The sequence below is a fragment of the Polistes fuscatus genome, unplaced genomic scaffold (assembly GCF_010416935.1).
Source record: "Polistes fuscatus isolate 324 unplaced genomic scaffold, CU_Pfus_HIC Scaffold6, whole genome shotgun sequence".
NCBI classification, from domain to species: domain Eukaryota; kingdom Metazoa; phylum Arthropoda; class Insecta; order Hymenoptera; family Vespidae; genus Polistes; species Polistes fuscatus.
Window position 1 is genome coordinate 7,074,148 of NW_025113140.1, and position 21,149 is coordinate 7,095,296.

Consider the following 21,149-nt stretch of genomic DNA (forward strand, 5'->3'; position numbering starts at 1 on the left):
GAGCGAACGCGTAACGATTCTGTCTCTACGGCGTTCAAAATACGAATAAAATGTATCAAAATAAGATGTACGAGTCACCTGTCCCCTTCAAACTGCCTTAGGCTATTGTTCGAGATGTTTTTCTACGTGTGCTCGATGAAGGAGAATTCTTCGAATTCGACGAGCAATGTAAACATAGCCGTTGCTTGCTTCGTTTCATTTTCACCTTCTCCGTTGCCTAACGTTCTCCTTCTCTCTCTCTCTCTATATATATATGTATATTCGATCATACGTACTCGTAAAAATAAAAAGTAAATACGGATGTTATAAAAAAAGGAACCTACAAATAAAAAACGTAGAATGAATCTATTGAAAGCTTTTTCTTTGCTAATCTTTCCAAAGATAAATTTTTAAATAATTTTCGAAATAAATTAATAAACGTAATCTGAAATATATTTGTATACGCGTCTAATTAATATGCATATAATATACATAAATATTACAAAAATATTCGCGATTATCCCAATACAAAAGATTTTCAAAGTACCGTTATAGAAGCATGCGAATAAATGTAGCTGTTAAGTTGAGTTTTTACTTTCCGTTAATATCATTCTTTCCCTCTTCCATATTATTGTAAAAGATTTTTTTTCAATCATTCTTATGAATGACATTGTTGCACTTTTCGTGTCGCGCTCTAAATTGTTTTGTCCCGTTGCGCGATTGTCTCGTATTTCCCCTCTCGTCTGATCGATATTTCCCCCCCGTTTCTCCTCCTCCTCTTCCTCGAGCACTCGAATAACGCGATCCCCTAAAAACCTTTCACTTTTCGTCTTGCTTTCGGTTAAATTTTCGGTATACCCTGTCGAAAGAAGATTTGTTCAAAGATTGGCCGAAAAAAAGAGGAGAAAATGTTATAAATAATATAGCAACGGGGTGTACCGTAACCTCTAACCTATTCGAAGCTGTCGTTTCCCCCATGTTCGAGAAGTGGCAGGGGGGAGAAGGAGGGAGAACGGGTCGAGGGATGCGGGTTGCACCGGTGGAACGGGGGGCGGGCGGGTAGAGAGGAACCAAAAGGTGCCTGTGAACCGAAGTTGATTGACCTGGTGTTCCTGTTGCCACGACGACGATCCCGTGACGTCACGGGACAAACTAGGGTTTATGGGTGACCTACTTTCTAAAATAACCATCACCGACCTCTCCCCTCCCTCTGGCAGCAGTCTTCTTTCACCCATTCCACCCACCATCAGCGCCACTACCAACACCACTTTTCTCTTTTCTTCGAGCAGCGGCAAGCAGTGTCGTTACGCCTAACCACGATACCCCTTTTCCGGCACGTTCCCCCCCGTCCCCCTTTTCACCCTCACCCTGTTTTCCTTCCCACCCCCTTCTTCCATTTCAAAGCCCTTTACTCTAGTATACTTATGCGCGTTTCTATAGACATTAATATTATGAAACTTTTGATTTAATGCAAAAACAACGGGCATTGCGATCTAAGTGTCGGACAGGTGTAACGCGTTATTCTATTCTTTTCGTTTCCTTTTTTTTTTCTTTTTTATTTTTGGTCAATTTATCGAACGCGAGTAAAAAATATTTTCGTAGGAAATATCTATATTTGGCACATACGGAGATATTATCATGCAAGGTCAGGTTTAGCGATCTACTTTCGAATAAATAACTTTTACTCGATTTTAGAACGAGTAATATACTGAAAGATTTATTAAATAGCAATTATAGTATCGATAGTATCTATTACTAATCGTGTTAGATACGAATAGATATTACTCTTACGCAAGGTCAATTCTTTGTAATTTATCTTCCGAACAATTCGTTTTTCAAATAAGAATCCCATAGGATTTGATTTTATTAATCAAATATTCTCTCACCGCAAAGTACGTACGTTTAACAAATGATTTTTACTTCGATTTTTTCGAATCTCAATCCGAAAACCTGATCTTCTAATTTAAGATTCGCGTATTAAATAAATATCTAACTGTAAAAAAATATGTTGATATCGTTATTTTTGTACGAAAATGATCGTGGGGGGGGATGATACGATCTTTTAGAAAAAAAAAAAGGAAAAAAGAAAAGAAGAGTACGGAAAGGTACGGGATGGGATGAAAAACGTTAAATCGATCTATCGAGTTTGTCTTTTAGGACAATCGAAAATAGAAAAAAGAAAAAAAAGTAAGAAGCTTCCGATTGCCTTAATCGTTCTCGTAAGCGAGTATCGATGGACATAGACGACGTAGTCATGGGAATTTCTCAATAAACTCTTCGATCGGCCTTCCGGTAGTCAGGCTGGGTTCGTTCGACCTACTTTCGCCCGGGCAATGACGTTGGACGTGACGTCACACGTTGAAACTGGGTCGCGAGGGTAAAGCACCCCATCGGCTTTCCTTGGGTATATACTTGGACGTGGACGTGGACGACTCCGATTCATTGAAAAAAGAAGCACCACGGAAGAAAACCAACATCTCTCTCTCTCACTCTCTCTCTCACTCTTTCTCTCTCTTTCTAACGATACTTAATTCCATTTTACAATGATTGATAAAAACGATCTCCATTTATCTTTGTGTTTTTTGTCCTTTTTTTTTTGTTCTTACAATTATATTCATAAATATTTACTCGTTGTGTTTCGTGATATTATAAAAATTAATCGGAATATTTAATAATATAATCGTTTACAATTAATATTATAAATTATTTGTAAGTATCGTTATAGAATTGTTAAATAAAAGTTTCGAGTCGAGACGACGATGATTTCGATAACGAACGAAACGTGATACATGTTGTTGTTGTTAAAAAAACGTATCTCTCGATGTTGTTTATCGTTGATAAATGTTAATTAAACTATATTAGGAAAAAATTGGAGAGAATGGTTTGTGAAAAAGTCGCGGAGAAACGAAAGATGTTTGAAAGCCGAACGGTTGGCAAATCTCATGAATGGCCGCGTAATGTGAATGAAGCTCCAGTAACCTAGTTTTGCTCCGCGCACCCTACATCCCTTACTCCTTCTGTGTGTGTGTGTGTGTGTTCGGTGCGGTGCGATGCGATGCGATGCAATGCGATGCGGTGCATAACGAATCGGCTAGGCTCGACGACGTTATCGTTGGCTTTCTTCTCTTGCGTTGCAATGAAACTAAAAATATTCCTTTCTCTTTCTTTTTTTATAATAATTAATATGAAAATGTATTGGCCAATCGTAGTCGACGATTCTCAGGAAATTATTTGAACAATATTCGTACAAATTCTGCGAGTTGTTTTACGATAAATTTGATGATTTTGAATCGATCGGATATTAATTCAATTCATAAATGATTTAACAATTTAGGAAAAGCATGGAGGGTAAAAAAAAAAGATAAAAGTTCCGAGGATAAAGGATCGAATAGGAAAGTGGCAAAGATTTTGCCGGTCGAGCTGTCCCACCTCGAGGAAAAGGAGGAGATCGAGGTGGTGCAAGAGAGGTTGCTGCTGCTGCTACTGCTGCTGCAAGATAGCTGCTACTGCAAGAGCTAAAACGAACCGGAGGAGAACAAACTATTCGCAAATTCGACTAAAGTCGAGAAAATCCAAGAAAATCTTACCATCGATCCAAGATCTTTCCATTTTTATCTAATCGCATACGCGTATTTTGTTAAATACGTTTATGTGTATTCGTTAAATTAACTAGCTTTATTAACGTCAAATAATTAAACTGACCGGTTCAAAAATATAAATATTAAAGATATTTTTGATTCTAAAAATATATAACGTTTCTTTGCAATATGTTTTTGTCTAGAAAAATTTGTAAATATCGTATTTACAATAATGGCACTAATACACCTACGACTCTAACTGTATATGTGCAATATATTTAATTAAAACATAGAATATATGCAATTACCTTTATAAACGGCCAAAATATCGCAACGGTGTTGCTTCGATCACGGCTCGAACGTTAGTGACATTAACAAGTCGTTTCGTAAACACTCGGTCTCCTTTCATAGACCACGACGACTTCGATCAATAAATGTATCAACGATAAAAACATTTTCTTAGATGATAAGATCAGATCGTTTGTTTACTTTTAGAAAGATCGTTAGTCGTTCGATGGCTTCCGTACTGTTAAGACGCGTTTCTCGCTAAGTTTTCGGAATGATCACGTCGGGGGAATGGAATTTTAATATTTCAGGTATGAATGCGTGTGTGTACGTATGCGTGTATGTGTATGCATATTAAATATGAAACTTTATCAATGAGATAAGCGTATGTTGGTACGATCATTAAAATGTTTATATAGAATTTAGAGAATGGAGTTTTAATATTTTAACAATATATGCGTGTATGCATATATATATATACACACATATGTCAGCGTTAAATTGTATATTTCAGGTAAATAGGTGTTTTTTGGGCAAGCTTATAAAAAGAATTTTATCATACACTAAAACGAGTAGTTTTCAAAAATAACGTTATCTAAATCGATAAATTATTTATAAATGTATATCATATATGTAATACACTTTGTTATTGCAACTTTAATTTATAGAATAGAAATCTACTTATCCTGTCTTTTTTTGATTAATATAAATTATATTTGAAAGAATATTAACTTATCAAATGAACTGTTCTCTAAATTAATTAAGATTATACGTAGGGTCAGACACAAAGGGATAAATTTTGGGGAAAAGTTTATCGCGAAACGGGTTCTCTTTTCGTCCTGATTCATCTTAAGATAGGTGTAAGGGAGAAAAAAAAACGCTTAAATCCACCCTTTGACCCTTTTCGCGGAGCGATTGGCAACCAAGTGAGAGAGAGTGGATCGAAGGGCCACGTGGTGCGGCGCGCGCGGGATAATCAATGCAATGACGTCACCGAGCGCTCGACCAATCCGGTGATAGCTCCATTCAAACCTGCTAGCCTCGGCCGCCGAGTGGAAACTCGCTGACTTCCGTCGGACTTTGGCCCGACTGCAGTTCGGCCTCGACCACTGAGACGCGCGTCGCGAAATTTCCAACCCTTAATACGCCAATATTCTATTTCATTATTCCGTACAATTTTACTACCCCTTGTTACGCTTTGCTTTTTTTTTCAAATAGAAACGAACCTCCTTCCAACGATAGACGAACGCTGCTTTTGTTTTTTTTTTTTGATACGCCATTTATAAAGAAGTATATTTTTTATACACTTTTTTTTACTTTTTTCCCTCTTTCAAACGTGAAAAATTATTCTACAACGCTAATTATTCGTAACGATCAAAGTATACGCATTGTGAATTGTATCTGTCAACATATTTGAAGGAACGAAGAAATAAGAAAAAAAAAAAGGAAAAGGAAGAGGAAAAGAAGGGGAAGTTACGAGTTCCTCGATAGCAGCCAAATCGAATTGTCATCGATTATCTCTCGTCAATTTTGGTTTGTTCTTGTGAGAGAAATACGATCTATCGAAGGTAACCTGGTGTGGAACGTTTGTTCTAAAGAGAAGGGGTAAGTCCTAAAATCCAAATAAGTAGAACGTTATATCGATACGAGTAAAAGAGATGGGTCGGGGGTGGTTTCAGTCCTTCTCATCAAACTTTCCCTTTCTTACGAGTATTAGAAAGAACAAATTTTGTAGCTATAAAAAAAAGGAATAAATTTTGTAACAAACGAACAAAAGAATGGAAAAATAAAAATCCTAATTATTCATGGGGATGGGGGTGGGGATGGGGGGAGGAAAAGATTCGAACAAACCGCGTAGTGTAGCATCGCGAAGAACGAACACGTGGCAGGGTCGAGAGACCCAAACACACGCCCACACGGAATACTCGGCAGACGAGACGCCCACGTTTCGGAAAATCACGTAGCCAGTATTTTCTCCGAATATCGCGAGAGAAAGTACACCAAACTTTTCTAACTTATCTTTTAATAGATTGACCTTCGTATTTCAAACTTATTACACGGGAACAACTGTTACCGAGATTTTTATACTTTGTCAAAATTATTCAAACTATTTCTACGATCGATCGTAAATCCTTGATCAAAATTTTTCACCGATAGATTATTCATTAAATATCATTGTCGATAATTGAATGCAAGCACAAGACGACGACGCATTGCAGGGGAAAGAGAATTTCCTTTTCAAATATAAAACATTAAATCTAACGTAAAATCAATAATATATCCGTAAATCGAATATCGTTCCGTTGTATTATCGACAATGTAAAATAAAAAAAAAAAACAAAAACGCATCGAAAAAAAGATAAGATAAAGATAGTATCGAAAGAAAGTATCGAGATTTTCTTTCGGGGAAAAAAGGTCGAAAAGGATTTTCGAAAGGGAGGGGGGGGGTATAAAAAATGTTCACGGTTGTCGTTTAGCTCGTCGTTAATTGGGTCAAAATATGGTGCGTTTCTCATCCCCCTCGTCATCCTGCGGCCAGTCCCGCTTAACCCTCCTCGCCCCTCAACTCTCCTCGCCCTTTTCCTTGGAATGAACGTCACGTCGGGGGAGGTGATGACGTAGGTAGATGCAGTCGCAGGATTGGCCAGGAGCTCGTTGACGTCACGGGCCAGAACCTCTATATGCGCTTGCACCTTTCTCTCTCCCACCACCCCTATATCGTCGCCGCCACTGCTCGGGGAGGGTGCAAATAGTCATCGCGAAAGGGTGCACGCCGGTTCAAAGTCCCAGTTTTCCAAGGCTGCCCGATCTGGTAGGTCGCCCCTCTCTTTCTTTCTTTCTACATATCTATATTTCTCTCTCTCTCTCTCTCACTCGTTCTCTTTTGCCTTGACTACCCTCTTCCATAAGCCATGGACGAATCATTCATCGTTTCCTTTCTCCCCAAAAATACTTGCTTATTAAACCAAGGTAATATATAATTTATAGATCCGATATTCCGATTTTCGTTCAACTTTTTTGAATATTATATTTATAAGATATGTATGCACGTAGATATAATACATATATATATACATTTGTGAATATTCGAACGTCATCTTCCATCTAACTGGAAGCACGAGTTTCGACCCCATCGAGGACGAATCATTCATCGTTTCCTTTCTCCCAAAAAATACTGCTTATTAAACCAAGGTAATATATAATTTATAGATCCGATATTCCGATTTTCGTTCAACTTTTTTGAATATTATTTATAAGATATGTATGCACGTAGATATAATACATATATATATATATATATATATATACATTTGTGAATATTCGAACGTCATCTTCCATCTAACTGGAAGCACGAGTTTCGACCTCATCGAGGTAGCTCGATCTTTTTCTTAAAGTAGGTCGTTCATAAAGGTGCTTATCTAGATCGTCTTTACGTCTCACGTTCGAGGAGTTGTTCTATTCATCCTCCTCCCCCCCACACACATCCTACACCTTCCCTATCATCCTACCTACTCGATTTACAACACTTTTTTTAAGTCTACCTTCTTTTCTTTTTTTTTTTTTTTGATAACACCGATTATACCTCCTTCTCGTATATTTTTATATTTTTGTTCGTTCGTTGAAGAAACGAAATTGTGTGCTCGATAATTAGTATACAAATTTGCGATTAAATTGATTTGGGAACGGTGCGATATAACGTCGAGGTTTTTTTCTTCTTCTTTTTTTTCATAAATAAAATCCCATTGAAGAGAATTCCACGGAAGGATGGAGTACCATGACCCGATGACCTACATATTCCATGACTTGCGTCATTCACAATCTCTCCCCACCAAAAGTCACGGCAACGACACACGCATCTGAAAGAGGGAGGTTGGAAGATAGAAAGAACCAGAGTGTGCGTGATTGTGTGCGTGTGTCTCTGGGGGGAAAGAAAAGTAGTCGAAGATAGCAGAGGATATGTATTAGTGTGTGTGTGCGCGTGTACAGTAGAAGAGAGAGAGAGAAAGAGTGAAATCGAAGGCACGCGACAACCAAAGCACTTCTATCGAACAACGATGTCCACTTTCGATTATTCGTTTCAAGGACGTCCATCTAATACTTTATTATATTCGCGAGTGTTCCGAGTGCATCAGTGTGCATCTACGTTTGATTTATTTCATTAGATTACACTTGTTTTTTCTATCCCAAAAAGATGATTTTTCATAAGCTGGTGTTTAAGAAAGATTTTCTTTTTTTTTATTTCAAATCAACCCTCTCTCTTCTTCAATTGTTTTATTATATTTTACAACCCCTTTAGTTTAATTGCTTGTTTTTTTTTTTTTATATAGATGAAAAGTAAATACGCGACGAGTAATTAGAAAATAAATTTAACATAAATAGAGAGTAGTAGGCCGATCGTTGGCAAAAAATTGATCCCCCCTCCATTCTTTTTTTGTTAACCGTAAGATTTGTAAATGGGTACCATGGTGTGCCTGCCGTTGCTTGGCAACCCATCCTGGGTCAATGGGATACGCGTTCGTTCGCGAGAAAAAGTAGGTCAACCTATGAGATCTCCGCGTCTTCTCGAGTTCTTAAAACGAGAAAGTAGGCGAAAAAAAAAAATAAGAAGAAGAAACAAAAAAGAAAAGAAGAAGAAGAAGAAGAAGTCGCTTGTATCTCATCGTCGGATGTTTCTATTTCTTCGCTCGTTCGCGATTTCTATCAAATCTTACGAAGAACTAAGTTTTACGTCAATTTTCGTACACGTACGCGAACAAATCAAATGCATTTATATTTATTTCGATCGAAAAGATATTTCTATTTAATATTATATCGAAATGAAACGAACCCGATCGGGTCGCGTTTTTTAATCGTGAATAAAATAAAAATAAAATAAGAATGAAATGTCAATGATTAAATTAATTATAGTTGAAGCTTTAGCCCTCGTTGGGCATGAAATCTACGCTACACGCCTCGATTCCTCGCTAAAATCTATTCTTGTAATATCGATATCCCTCTGGACGAGTCATCTTAAATGATTAAAGATGTTGCTTCTATTTTTGAGAATACTTTCTTATTAAAAGGAATGAGAGAAAACAATAAGATTCGATGAAACATTGTAGAAATGTTAAATATTGCAATACAGATGATTCAAACATTGTTGCTTACATTTGAATATATTTTCTTTGAAATATTCTTCAATGATTTTGTACAAAATGTTTTATTTCAAAAAAAGAAAGAAAAGGGAACACGAGAAAGAAAGAATAGGAAACAAAACGGTATCCAATTAGAGAAATATATTAATCGGAAAATTAATTGAATAAATTCATTAAAAGTAACGTAAAAAAGAGAAAAGTTGAAAGAAAAAAAAAAAGAAAATGTTGTTGGTAAGATGAAAAAGTAAGTCGCCCTTGGCTCATCTTCGCGATCTCTCCTTCTGACCCGAATACCTATACGGAAGGTGACGCTAGCTATTTATAGAACCACCCCCGACGAACGACCCCGGTTTGAACGCGACGTGACAAAGGTCTGCGCTAGTCGCAAAGCAAAATTTCATCGTCTCATATTTTTATTATCCGGACTTATCTATTTTATAAATAGTTATACATCGTATACTCGCGTATTCGATTGATTAATTGAATAATGAAACAACGGTACGTATATATTTGTTCAAATATTTCTTATTGCAACTTCGATGCAACTTATTTACAATCTTTTACGCAAAGTTTTATAACATTTTACACACATTCGTAAGAAAATCATTTTAATTTACTCTTTTTTTATCTTTACTTGGATTCTTTTGCTCGTAAGTTTTATTTTGTTTTTTTTTATCGATATATCGTAACATCCCTTTTGAAGATAAAAGAGAACGAGTTCAGTGCCCTAGCGCAGGCGTATCGCATTCTGACGTCGCGTCAAAGGCAACATTTTAGCACGTCATCGATGTATAGTTTGATTGTTGACATTATCATTATCGGGTCCAATCCTATATTCGATGATTAGAGAAAGAACAAAAAAATTATCTATAATCGATGACGATGACGACAATCGCGACTCTGCATTGTGACGTCATTAATTAGTATTTTTATCACCAGCCCATTATCTAGCTTTTGTTAAGTGTAAGTAAGTTTGCATCATCAATGTTACGAGGGATGAAACAATTCTATTTTTATAATATATAATAGTCGTTTCTGACAAAGGTTAATCTAAGGGTTTGAAAATCTAAAAGGTACAAGGTTTTAACCCGAGACCGGATCATCCAAAAGGTTTAACAATTTTCATTTACAAATCCATTAAAGTATAATCAAGAAAATAAGCATAACTGTACTGGGTAGGTATCGTCAAAAAAAAAAAAGAATAAAACAAATATCTTTTCGCAGATAAAATTAAAATTACAATTTTACAAATTGACAAAATTGTTGTTAATAATTAATAATGCAAATTTTGAGCTTGAAAATAAATAAATAAATGTAGTGATTTTTCAGTAAATAAAGGAGAGTGTCTGAAAGATGAAGAAAGAACGTGGGAATAGATGGAACTGGTATGAAACTGTAATACCGAGGTAGGTCGATAAGGGTTCGCTGGGCACACGTTAGTGCAGTAACTGGATAGTGCAGAAGTTGGTAAATGCAGCGGAAGGCAAACGTTCCTGCTGTAACGTTGGTAAAACCATCCTACACAGGATTGCGTATCGATAAACGTGATAAAAAATTGCATTATTCAAAGAGTAACGACCCGGACGAGTTTCTTAGGACATCTCTAGGCACATCGATCTATGCACGACTATCGTGGTGTCTGACATAATCTATGACTACTCTACTCGAAGCGAAACGTAAGTAGCGTATGGCCGGACAGACAATCGTTCTTTCTCTCTTACTTTTTTTATTTTATTTATTTTCTATATACAAATTTATCTTTATCTTACATACAAAAATCATATTTTTATTAAAAAATTATTCAAAATGTATATGCGCGCGATATTTGCATTTGTATACGAAATAGGGCTTGAGTTAACGCACAATTTCTTACGATATTATAAAAATCCGTTCAATGATCGAAACATCGATGAATGTCGTATATTAATGCAAAAAAAAACAAAAGAAATCAATAAATAACTGTTGCAAATTATGAAAAGTGAAAATGATCAAGCTGCATCGTCGATCATCGGATTTATCGATCCTCGAATAAAACTCCCGAAAAAATGTTAAATTAATAAGAAAAAAAGAAACATATGAGAATTCTACGCCAATGAAATTGACAAGGCTTCCCGTGGGGTAGCTAGGATTAATCCCGTTTACCTCGAGCAGATTTAAGGCTTCTTATGCAACTTTACGTCCGGAAGAACCTACGCTATTGGTCTACGAACGTATTTCTTTTTTTCACTTCCGAACAAAATAATATCCTTTAATTGTTTCTAATCATTATTTTTTGCGTTAATTCATGTTCGAACGAATAAAATGCCGATCATTTTTCCTACGTCATTTGTTTATAAAAATGTGTTATAGAATAAAATCATACAGGAGGAGAGAAAGAGGAGGAGGAAAGAAATTTTGTCGGCGAACCAACAGTTCCTACATGTTTTTAAAAATCAGTTACTTTCTTCGAAACTTTTGATAGGCTTGAAATTTATAATCGTAGTCTTGTAATCTAAAAAAAAAAAAAAGAAGAAGAAAAACTGTAATTGATTTTTAAAATCATTTACCAATCTGTAAAAATATTCAACGATGCGCATTGAAATTAAAGTCGCATACGGCGAATATAATTGATAAATTAATGAAAAATGAAGGGGGAGAAACAAAAGTTAGATCTTATTTTAATAATGATTTCTCAATTAGAAATCCCAAGTTCGTTTTGTCAACCCTCCTGTCACGTTACACCCAATCTTTTAGAGCTGCCGCGTGGTTCGTTGTCCACTGTATCGTATAACCGATTCTATACACAATGGCGTAGGAAATCAAAATATATATATATATCATTGTATTTTACATATGAAATTATAATATTGTAAAAAACAATCCAGGAAAAAGATTGTCGATCGATTTCGCCGTTAACTTCTACGGCGTCAAACGTTAATACATTTAACAATATAAATTTAAGTTCAAGAGGAAGACAAATCGAAGAAGAAAGAAAATGAAAGAAGAAGAAGAAGAAGAAGAAGAAAGAAAAGAAGAAATAAAAAAGAAGTATAAAATAGGCAAGCCGTCTTATGTTTCTGTCTTATTTCATTGTAAATTTGCGATATGAAATATGACATAAACTTAAGATGGGTACCTATATGATCGACGAGTTAGTTCGGATAATCCAAAAGGATAATAATATACCAAAAAAAAAAGTGTAAGTAAAAAATTGTTATAAAAATTGAATGGACGCGTTGACCGCCATGTTGGTCACCTGTGAACGACGTTTGCTCTTTCAATGGGATTACGAGGATCGTTCGTATATCGTTTGAAATTTGATTTACAAATTGTAGCCTCTGCGACAAATTTTATGAAACTTGTGTGGCGGTCAACGCTTCGAACGATTATTTATGTTTAATTTTTTATTATTTTTACGCGTATAAACAAAAAATAGAAATTATTATTAATTAATAATAAATTCGGATTGTGTTGAGTTGAACATTTTAATCAACGACTATGAAAATGTATGAAATTGAATGACAATTGAATTCGTGAGAATAGAAAAAAAAAAAAGAAAAACTGAAACATGATTCAACGAAGAGAGAAAAGGAGAAGAATAGGTTTGAGTAACCGTCAGTGGAGAAGAAGCAGGTTGGGCCAGGCAGACGGACGAAGCCTGAGCCAAGGGTGCTAAGCCCTGAATCCTAAAAAGTGTTTGGAGCTTACTCGGCTAGTGTTACCCCCTAGTGTACCCCTCAAACCCTCTTTCTACATTGGCAGGGACGTAACGTGTCCACTCTGACGCATTCCTATCTCACCTTGCTACGCTTTCCTTATTCTCCTTCTTTTCTTACATCTTACAGAGTTATGATCTAAGGGACGAAAGAAACTTATCATTTAATTATATTAAAACCCTTTTTTCATTTATGCGTATGTGCGAATGCGAACAGGATTATTAATAATTATATTAATTAGGATTGTTGGAACATTTGTTTGTATTTTATATATATTTGGAAATTTTTAATTAGGAAGTAAAAAGATAATATTTTGGAATATATACTTAATAGAATATTACGTTTTTATATAATATATGTACGTGTATCTATTCGAACAGATCACATAATCATGTTATAATAATCAGAACTATAGACGAGAGTCTATTTATATTTGAAAGATCGCTATAAGTTTTCATTCTTTCTCTTCCACTCTCTATCTCTCTGTTGTAACTAATCGTAAGGAAAGGGGAAACTATATCAGGATATAAAAAGCACGATTAATATTTATTTGATGAGATAAGTAAGAAGATAAGGAAGAGAAGGAAGAAAAGGAATGCGATAGAACTGTGCCAGAGGAGGAAGAGAAGGAGGAATAAGAATGAAAAAGAAGAATTCCACGAGTTAGTGTCTCTTCTGCACAGGGAGCACAGGCAGGGAGACAGGTATGAAAATTAGGTCGTCCTAATGCCGGATCCCACTATTTACCGAACGGGGTAATTGCTTCACGTCGGTATGTATGTGGGGTACGTTTTAAGGATTCACCTCTTCACAATATCATTAAACACTACCACCAACGGCACCACTGCCAGACGGCATTAGTCGGGTCAGAAGATAAACTTATATAATAGTATTTAGGAAACTCGTTTACGCGATCAACATTCAAATATAACTAAATAAATAGATCAAAATCCTATCGAGATTCGTTGTAATCAAAAAATAGAAGTAACTATCCTATTTTAATCATGTTATGGAATAACACCATCGAACGAAATAGTCAAAAGAAATGAAAAAACGGTCCCATCGAGACTCGTTTTAATAATCTAAGAAATAATAAAAATCATTCTAAGTGATCTTATTTTTCAATAGGTAGAGATGATCACGTGTGGAAGAAACAAGTAAAGGGGGTTGATCAAAATATAGATAGTAAACGGATAAAGATGAAGTGAAATAAAAATTGGATATTCGGTATGTATGAAGCGTGTGTGTCAGAGCTATGCGATTCGATCATGTCTGACTTCGGTTAACGCAAATACGATTTTGCTCGTAATACTGGCTGTGCCCTTATTTCCGAAGAAACACGTGTCTTGCGAGCTTAAAGCGGAACAATCATTGGTCCCCTATTTCTAAAGCCATACTTTCATTGGCCAATGGATTAAGTAACCACGTGGTGTGTTAGTATATAACGAAGGGTGAACTAAGAAACTAACGGCAGTTGTGCTTCAACGGTGCAACGGAAATAACGAGTGCGAACTCACATTTTTTTTCATCGATTATTGTTCGTGCAGTGTCTTTCGATGACTTTTTGCTGTCGTCGATTTTTTAAGTGCCGCCATTTCTAAGTCTTGCGATATTTCAATATTTCAGTTTCTTCCGTCAAGGGCTGCGCCAAGGTTTTGTCTTCCTTAGTTTCTCTATTTGATTCTGTTATTTTGAATTTTCTTTTTAAGGGATACGTAATGTTTGTGTCAAAAGAAATAGGATACAAATTTGTGACAAATTTTCTAATCCAATTTTCTCGAGATAAGTTACTCGGGAAAAGAAATTTCTTCTGTAAGCATCACGTGAACGTTGGATTTTCGATCACCGATATGGATCGTCGGCAAGGATCCTTCTTGGATTGCAAATGTTAAAATTTAAAAGAAAGGAACGCAATGGGAAACTTTGGAAGAAAAGGGCTTCGAGATGTACGATCTCTTCTTCTTCTTCTTCTTCTTCTTCTATTCTTTCTTTGTTAAATAAAAAAGTAATATTAGATACTACTAAGGATACGCGTATATAATAAAAGGGAGGAAGGAAAAAAAGAATAAAGGATAAAAAGAGTTTGGTAGAAAGTCGGTGAGATATGCAAACGACACTAGGTTTCTAGTAAGTCGAACGTATATACTTTGAAGAGAAGAGATCGAAACCACTGAATTTTGTATTCGAATTGAAACGTTCTAGCCGAGCTATGCAGTTGCCAGCAGATGTCCAAGCACCCACAGCTCTAGTATTTTACCGACTTACTTTACTTATTTTAGCAAACGGGAAAAATGTTCTCGCACTATATGCACGCGCATAACTAATATGCATAGATCCTATCTATAGTTGTCTATCTTACATTTTTCTAACATTTTTTCTTTATCAAATATCGGACACTTTTAAAGAATGTCAATTGCAATTGGTACCTTAGCTATGTCGTATATAATGTCCGTGATCGCGTTGTTAAAAAATAAAGAGAAGTAGACATCAATTAGGTCGATCTTTTAATGTTGAATGATAAAAAGAAATGTTGCAATTGTTGAGACAAATGTTAATGAACAAAATTTGTCGTTGTTTATTCGTTCTTTTAATCATAGGAATCGATCGAATGTTAAACGATCTTTCGTTTCTCTAAACTCCAACTCTCTAAATCTTTATAAATGATTATTATGGCAAAATGTATAACTAAACGAAAGATCGAAAAAAATGATATCACAGACGCGATCAAGGAACACTTATTGGACCCCAGTGTAGCTGCTGGCCACTGCACAAGATTAGACATAAGACTCTTGTGCGTGTGACAGCGGCTATGATGGGGCTTCCACGGAACATCAAGGTCGATACGTCGATGGAAATGTGCTACACTACTATACTATTGTAAGAGAACCCTAAAAAAAACTTTTAAGTTTTGATCATCTTTAATCATCTTGACTTCTTCGACAATTTACTTTGACGCAACATTCTTCCAACAAGACCAAAGATTTGTCATTGCAAACTGTTCTTTCATAATTATTGATATTCAATATCTTTAGAATTAAAAAAAAAAATGAATTTTCGACGTCGACCTTTTGATTAGGAAAAAGAACAATAAATCCTGTTCTTTTTTAATCTACTGCGGGAATATAATTAATTGCCATTTCGAATGTTATGTAATAATTAGAAATTTTCTTTGTAACAAATTATTTTTTATCTAGATAACATTTTGCTATTATTTTTCAAACATCTTTTGCAGCATATTGTGGAATGATCTATTTGGATGATAATGTGTCATGGTGTGTATGATATTATAAAATTTATAATAATGTTATCAAGTGTCGTTGAATTTAATATGTAATTTACATGTTTTAAAATAAGATACATGTGTTTTTATTTGTAATACTTATAAATATAACAAATATTATAAGTATATTATAGGAAACATTAACATATGCAAATGATGTAATGTAATTATATAATAATAATAATGATCTCTTATTGTTAGATAGATTACTATTATTAGATATTATTTTATGTTCAAAGAAAAAGTATATGACAAAAACCTTATTTTTCTCGTGCCATATTGGTTTAAACAAAAAAACTATCCTATCCGATTTTTTCCAGTTATACAATACACAGCTTTAAATTTGTTTTTATATTTTGAAATTAATTATCAAACGAAAGCTTAGATTTCAAAAAAATTGACAAATTAAATATAATTTGGAAATTATTTAAATTATGGTATCGAAAATAATTTCTGAAGTCATATCATTGTCTAACCAAGAAATATATTATACTATATGATTGACAAAAAGAACAAAAATAGAATTCAAAGTACAATAATTTCAGAAACAAAACTTACTTACCAAAATAACACTGACATTTTCTAATACTTCTATCTTTTTATAATTAACACGAAAATAAACTTGGAAAAATTTGGCAACTAGTGTCACAATTGAAAAATATTTTGTATTATAGTTAAGCGAACTCTAGCGGATATTAGAATAATTATACGTGTTGCTGCATTATCGACAGAAACTTTTTTCGATTAAATTCTTTCTAATACTTGTAAAATACTTAAATATATTTAAAATTATTCTGTCATCGACCAATTAGATTAGAAAATAAAAAATGTTCTAATTTAGTTAATAACTAGTATTTCGATTGCTCCATTTTAACTCGACGTTCTATTTCGCAGTAGCCAATACATAACGTATGATGTACATTACACGCAAAGAAAAATCGATAAATGTAATAAAAAAACAAATATTTTAATCTGCTAATATCAATGTCTTTCTCTCTTGTTAAAAAATCTTGTTGCATTCGTTATAATAAATAAATATGTATTAATTTATTATTTCCAGGATAACCAATAGCATTGCTCGTCGTACTAGAATCCTCGAACACGATTGGCCAGTCAGTAAAACGTATCTAAGCCAATCGTATTCAGTACCAAAATAATTTTAATAGAAACTCTGACGCAGTACATTAGCGTTGAAATATTAAATAATAAACAGATTGTAGATTCTTATAAATAATCAAAAACAAGAGATGGAAATTAGAAGAAATACGAAGCAATAAAGTTCAAAGCAAATTATGGGTCGTATCGAAACGATACACTTGTGTTAACATTAAAATTTAAACGAAAGCTAGAAAACAGCAATCAAAAAGGGTAAAAAAGTAACTGTTAATGTTTATATTGTTTTGAAAAACGAATTTCTTTTGAAAACAATTGAAATAATCGTATAGCTTTGATATCCGGTATAAATTAATATCTCAGGATAAGTCTGTTAATATAAAAAAAACTTGTTTATTTTCGTCAAAGTTTTATCAACGATAATTATTTATAAAATCACAAATAACGTTTTTCGATCTTGAATTCCCGCTATTATTAGTCTTACACTCACTTACAGTGCTATACGGCACTGGTTAATAAATTGTATACATATATCCTTAGTTATCTGCAGCGTACGCGCAATAGCTTACAAACGTTCATCCATCCTGCAGTTCATGCGTAACCTCGTTACGTAAAATCTTGAAAAAAAATAATTTACCGAGCATTGCAGTCTTCCATAAGACGAGTTAAAAAACGTTAAATTATAAATATATTAAATATATTACTTTCAACGGATAATTATAAAAGGACTTACGAAATATTTGAAATCATGAGTGTCATAAGACAAAATTTTCATCTAGACTGCGAAAATGGATTAAATAAACAAATCAACATGGAATTGAATGCAAGTTACGTCTATTTGTCTATGGTACATAATTAATATATCATATATTTTTGTATGGAGATATTCTGTCGTATATTTTGTATTATTTTTATCGAGACAAAACTGTACAGCGAATCGTTTCTGTCAACTCGGAGTTGTTAGGAGTTATTGATCATTTTCAGGCTTACTACTTCGATAGAAGCAATGTCGCTTTGCCGGGTCTCCACAAATACTTCAAAAAAGCATCCGACGAGGAACGTGAACATGCCATGAAATTTATGACGTATCAAAACAAAAGGGGCGGCGATATAATATTAACGTCCATCGACGCACCGCTGACAAGCGATTGGTTGTCTGCAAAAAATGCTATGGTCGAAGCATTAAATTTGGAAAAAAAAGTTAACGAGGTATGTTTTTATTTAATTAGTTATATCGGCTATATTTTCGATAAACTTTTACATAAATATTTTCACGTATTATTACTTTGTGTTTTCTTCGAAGCACAATGCCGGTGTGTCTTTTACAAGTTTATTTTCGCATGTGTTAGTTAATTTAATTTATAAACATACGTTAACGTTACGTACATTGTCAAAGTATTTCATCGTGGTTAGTTCGAGTTACACAACGTTCTTAGAAACAGGGGGTGTAACTCAGTGGTAGAGTGTCCGCTTCGCATGCGGAAAGTCCTGGGTTCAAATCCCAGCTCCTCCAAAGCCTTTTTTTTTTTCTTTCTTTTTTATTTAATTGAATTAACCAATTAATAATGTCGACATTTTCGATATCAAAAATATTAATATTATTTATTTAAACATTAATTAGTAAAAATTTCATTATTACTTATTTACCAATTTTGAATATATTATCTTTCACTCTTTCTCACCTCCAATTTTGTTTTACAATGTCTTTTCTTTTTTTAATTATTTCTACAAAAGAAAGAAATATAATAAGAAAATTAATTATTACATTTATAATACATTTTATTGTTAGAGTTTATTGGAATTACACGCCATTGCTTCGAAACACTCAGATGCCAATTTTATGGATTATTTGGAGACAGAATTCCTTCAAGAACAGGTGGATTCCATCAAGAAGATCGCCGATTATGCTACTAATCTCGAAATGGTAGGGGAAGGTCTGGGAGTATACATGTTCGACAAGGAAATGATAGAGTGAAACGGCAGCGCACATTTTTTCCTACGAGTTATCTAATAAATTTTATCATTATACTCTTTTAACGTATTATATATACATATACATATATATAAGAGTGAACCGATAAAGTTCGTATTTTATTTTTAAAATTACTTTGTATCAGACCAATTTTTCTTTCATCGGATTTAAAAATTGCAAACTTAGGAATTTTTGTATTCTACAACGTCTCGAAAGAGAGTAATTGAATTTGAAATCATCTTGAAACTTTCGGTTCACCTAGTATATATATTTATATGTATGTATACATGTATGCACAGTTCGCACGTATACACGTACTCATACATGTAATACAAAATTAGAAATAAGAATATATGTATAAATGCATATGTCATTGTTATCTACGATTCTGCGACGTATAAAAAAAATGCCAATCCGTATGGCTTTCGCTTTCATTCTCGATCGAAACCATAATCTATAATGATCGTTTAAAAGGAAATTATAATAGTCGAAATACGTACATATGTAATAAAAATAAAAATATTAAAAAGTGCTAATGTAAGGAAACAGATCTTATAAAGTCAATTTGACACAAATGTCGAGGATTAAATTTATGTAAAAAAAAAAAAAAACAAATATGTTGGCAGTGTTGCGAAGACGCAACTGTCTATGTCAATTTAAAATTAAAATATGTCTAATTAAAGATGGCCAATTATTTCGAAAGTAAGCTTTTAAGTAATCGTAATAAATGTAAATATATAGTTTAAATTATTATTCCTTTCTCACGTAATCGTCGATCAAATTTTAGTAACTTTTTAAATACTAATATTCAACGGGATATGACGACAACGATTTTGAAAGAAAATTCAAACAAAAATTCACTCGATGACAGTGCCATCTGTATAAATAAACCAATAGAATGGCCGACCGGGAAAAGAAGTCATTTCAAATTTCACGAAGAGACCGAAGCTGCTATGAATAAACAAATAAATGCTGAATTTAAGGCTTTTTATTATTACTTATCTATGGTAAGAAAATAATATGATATTTGGAAGTATGCATTAAACAAACATAATCTTTCCGTTTATCTTATTTCTTACAAACATACCACGAATGCGTGTACACGAGCAAGGCCGCATATTTTGGGCGCGTAGACGTTGCATTGCCAGGTTGCGAATCATTTTTTATGCAAATGCATCAAGAAGAGCACGAGCATGCTTTGCAATTTATCGATTATGTTAAAATGCGCGGCGGCCAAATAGAATTGTGTCCGATTTTACCACCAGTTGATCCTGATTGGAAGTGCCCTCTTCGTGCATTTAAAGTAATCTCGAATAAATAAACATACATTAATATAAATATAATATTGCATTTTTAATTTCGTTTATAAATAATCGTTATTTGTCTATAATTATCGCAGACTGCCCTGGGACTTGAGATAGAAGTCAGCGAAAAATTGGTCGATGTAAATGCAACAGCTGAAAAGCATGGTGATTTAAACGCAAGTGATTTCATTGTCACGGGTTTTATGGAAAATCAAATGAAAAGCGTCAATGAAATGGCAAGATTCGTAACAATTTTATCAGGCATAGGGGATCAAGCATTGGCACGTTTTATTTTCGATAAGGATTTGCTTGATAATCATGTATCGTCGGAATTTAATGTTTTTAAAAAAAGACTACATTTGAAGATAAATCAGAAGTAAAAGATTAGAGTCGTTTATCTTTGATAGTTTATTTGTTGCTTAGTTATTTATAACTTTTATACGCTTATATATAAATGCGTGCGTGCATTATACATATTAGGAATAAAAGAAATACCATCTATGTTAATATCGTAATAATCCTAGAAAATCAATAATAATCGATAAAACAAAATATAATATTACTATATACAGTTACATTTAACGTTGGAACGTGTAGGATATTGGCAACCATGTTTGCAAGAACAATGGTACTAACAAAGCACAAGTAAGCGTGAGTCAGTTTATGCAATAAAGGCGGGGGAAGAGTGGTGAGATATTATTTGAACAAATATACGATTAAAGTTAGTTAGAATTGCTTTCGATATATTAACGTTACAATATTTACAATAGAATTTGAAATAGATAATAAGTTAAACGAAACGCGTATA

The 21,149-nt window shown here is 33.9% G+C and overlaps 2 protein-coding genes and 1 non-coding gene across 3 annotated transcripts; all 3 read left to right on the forward strand.

Annotated features, from left to right (window-relative positions):
• The first annotated feature begins 17,599 nt into the window (after positions 1-17,599).
• On the forward strand, positions 17,600-19,719 carry LOC122522839 (soma ferritin-like). The gene is made up of 3 exons (XM_043644168.1): positions 17,600-17,912; positions 18,050-18,274; positions 18,855-19,719. Exons 1-3 carry the CDS (start codon positions 17,814-17,816, stop codon positions 19,038-19,040), a joined length of 510 nt encoding a protein of 169 aa, XP_043500103.1. The 5' UTR covers positions 17,600-17,813; the 3' UTR covers positions 19,041-19,719.
• Positions 18,507-18,578, forward strand: Trnaa-cgc. Its single transcript has one exon. It is a non-coding gene; the product is annotated as a tRNA-Ala (tRNA).
• A 136-nt stretch (positions 19,720-19,855) lies between the features above and the next one.
• On the forward strand, positions 19,856-21,120 carry LOC122522841 (soma ferritin-like). The gene is made up of 3 exons (XM_043644169.1): positions 19,856-20,044; positions 20,149-20,340; positions 20,437-21,120. The coding sequence occupies exons 1-3, from the start codon at positions 19,856-19,858 to the stop codon at positions 20,719-20,721; spliced, it is 666 nt and encodes a 221-aa protein (XP_043500104.1). The 3' UTR covers positions 20,722-21,120.
• The last annotated feature ends 29 nt before the right edge of the window (positions 21,121-21,149 follow it).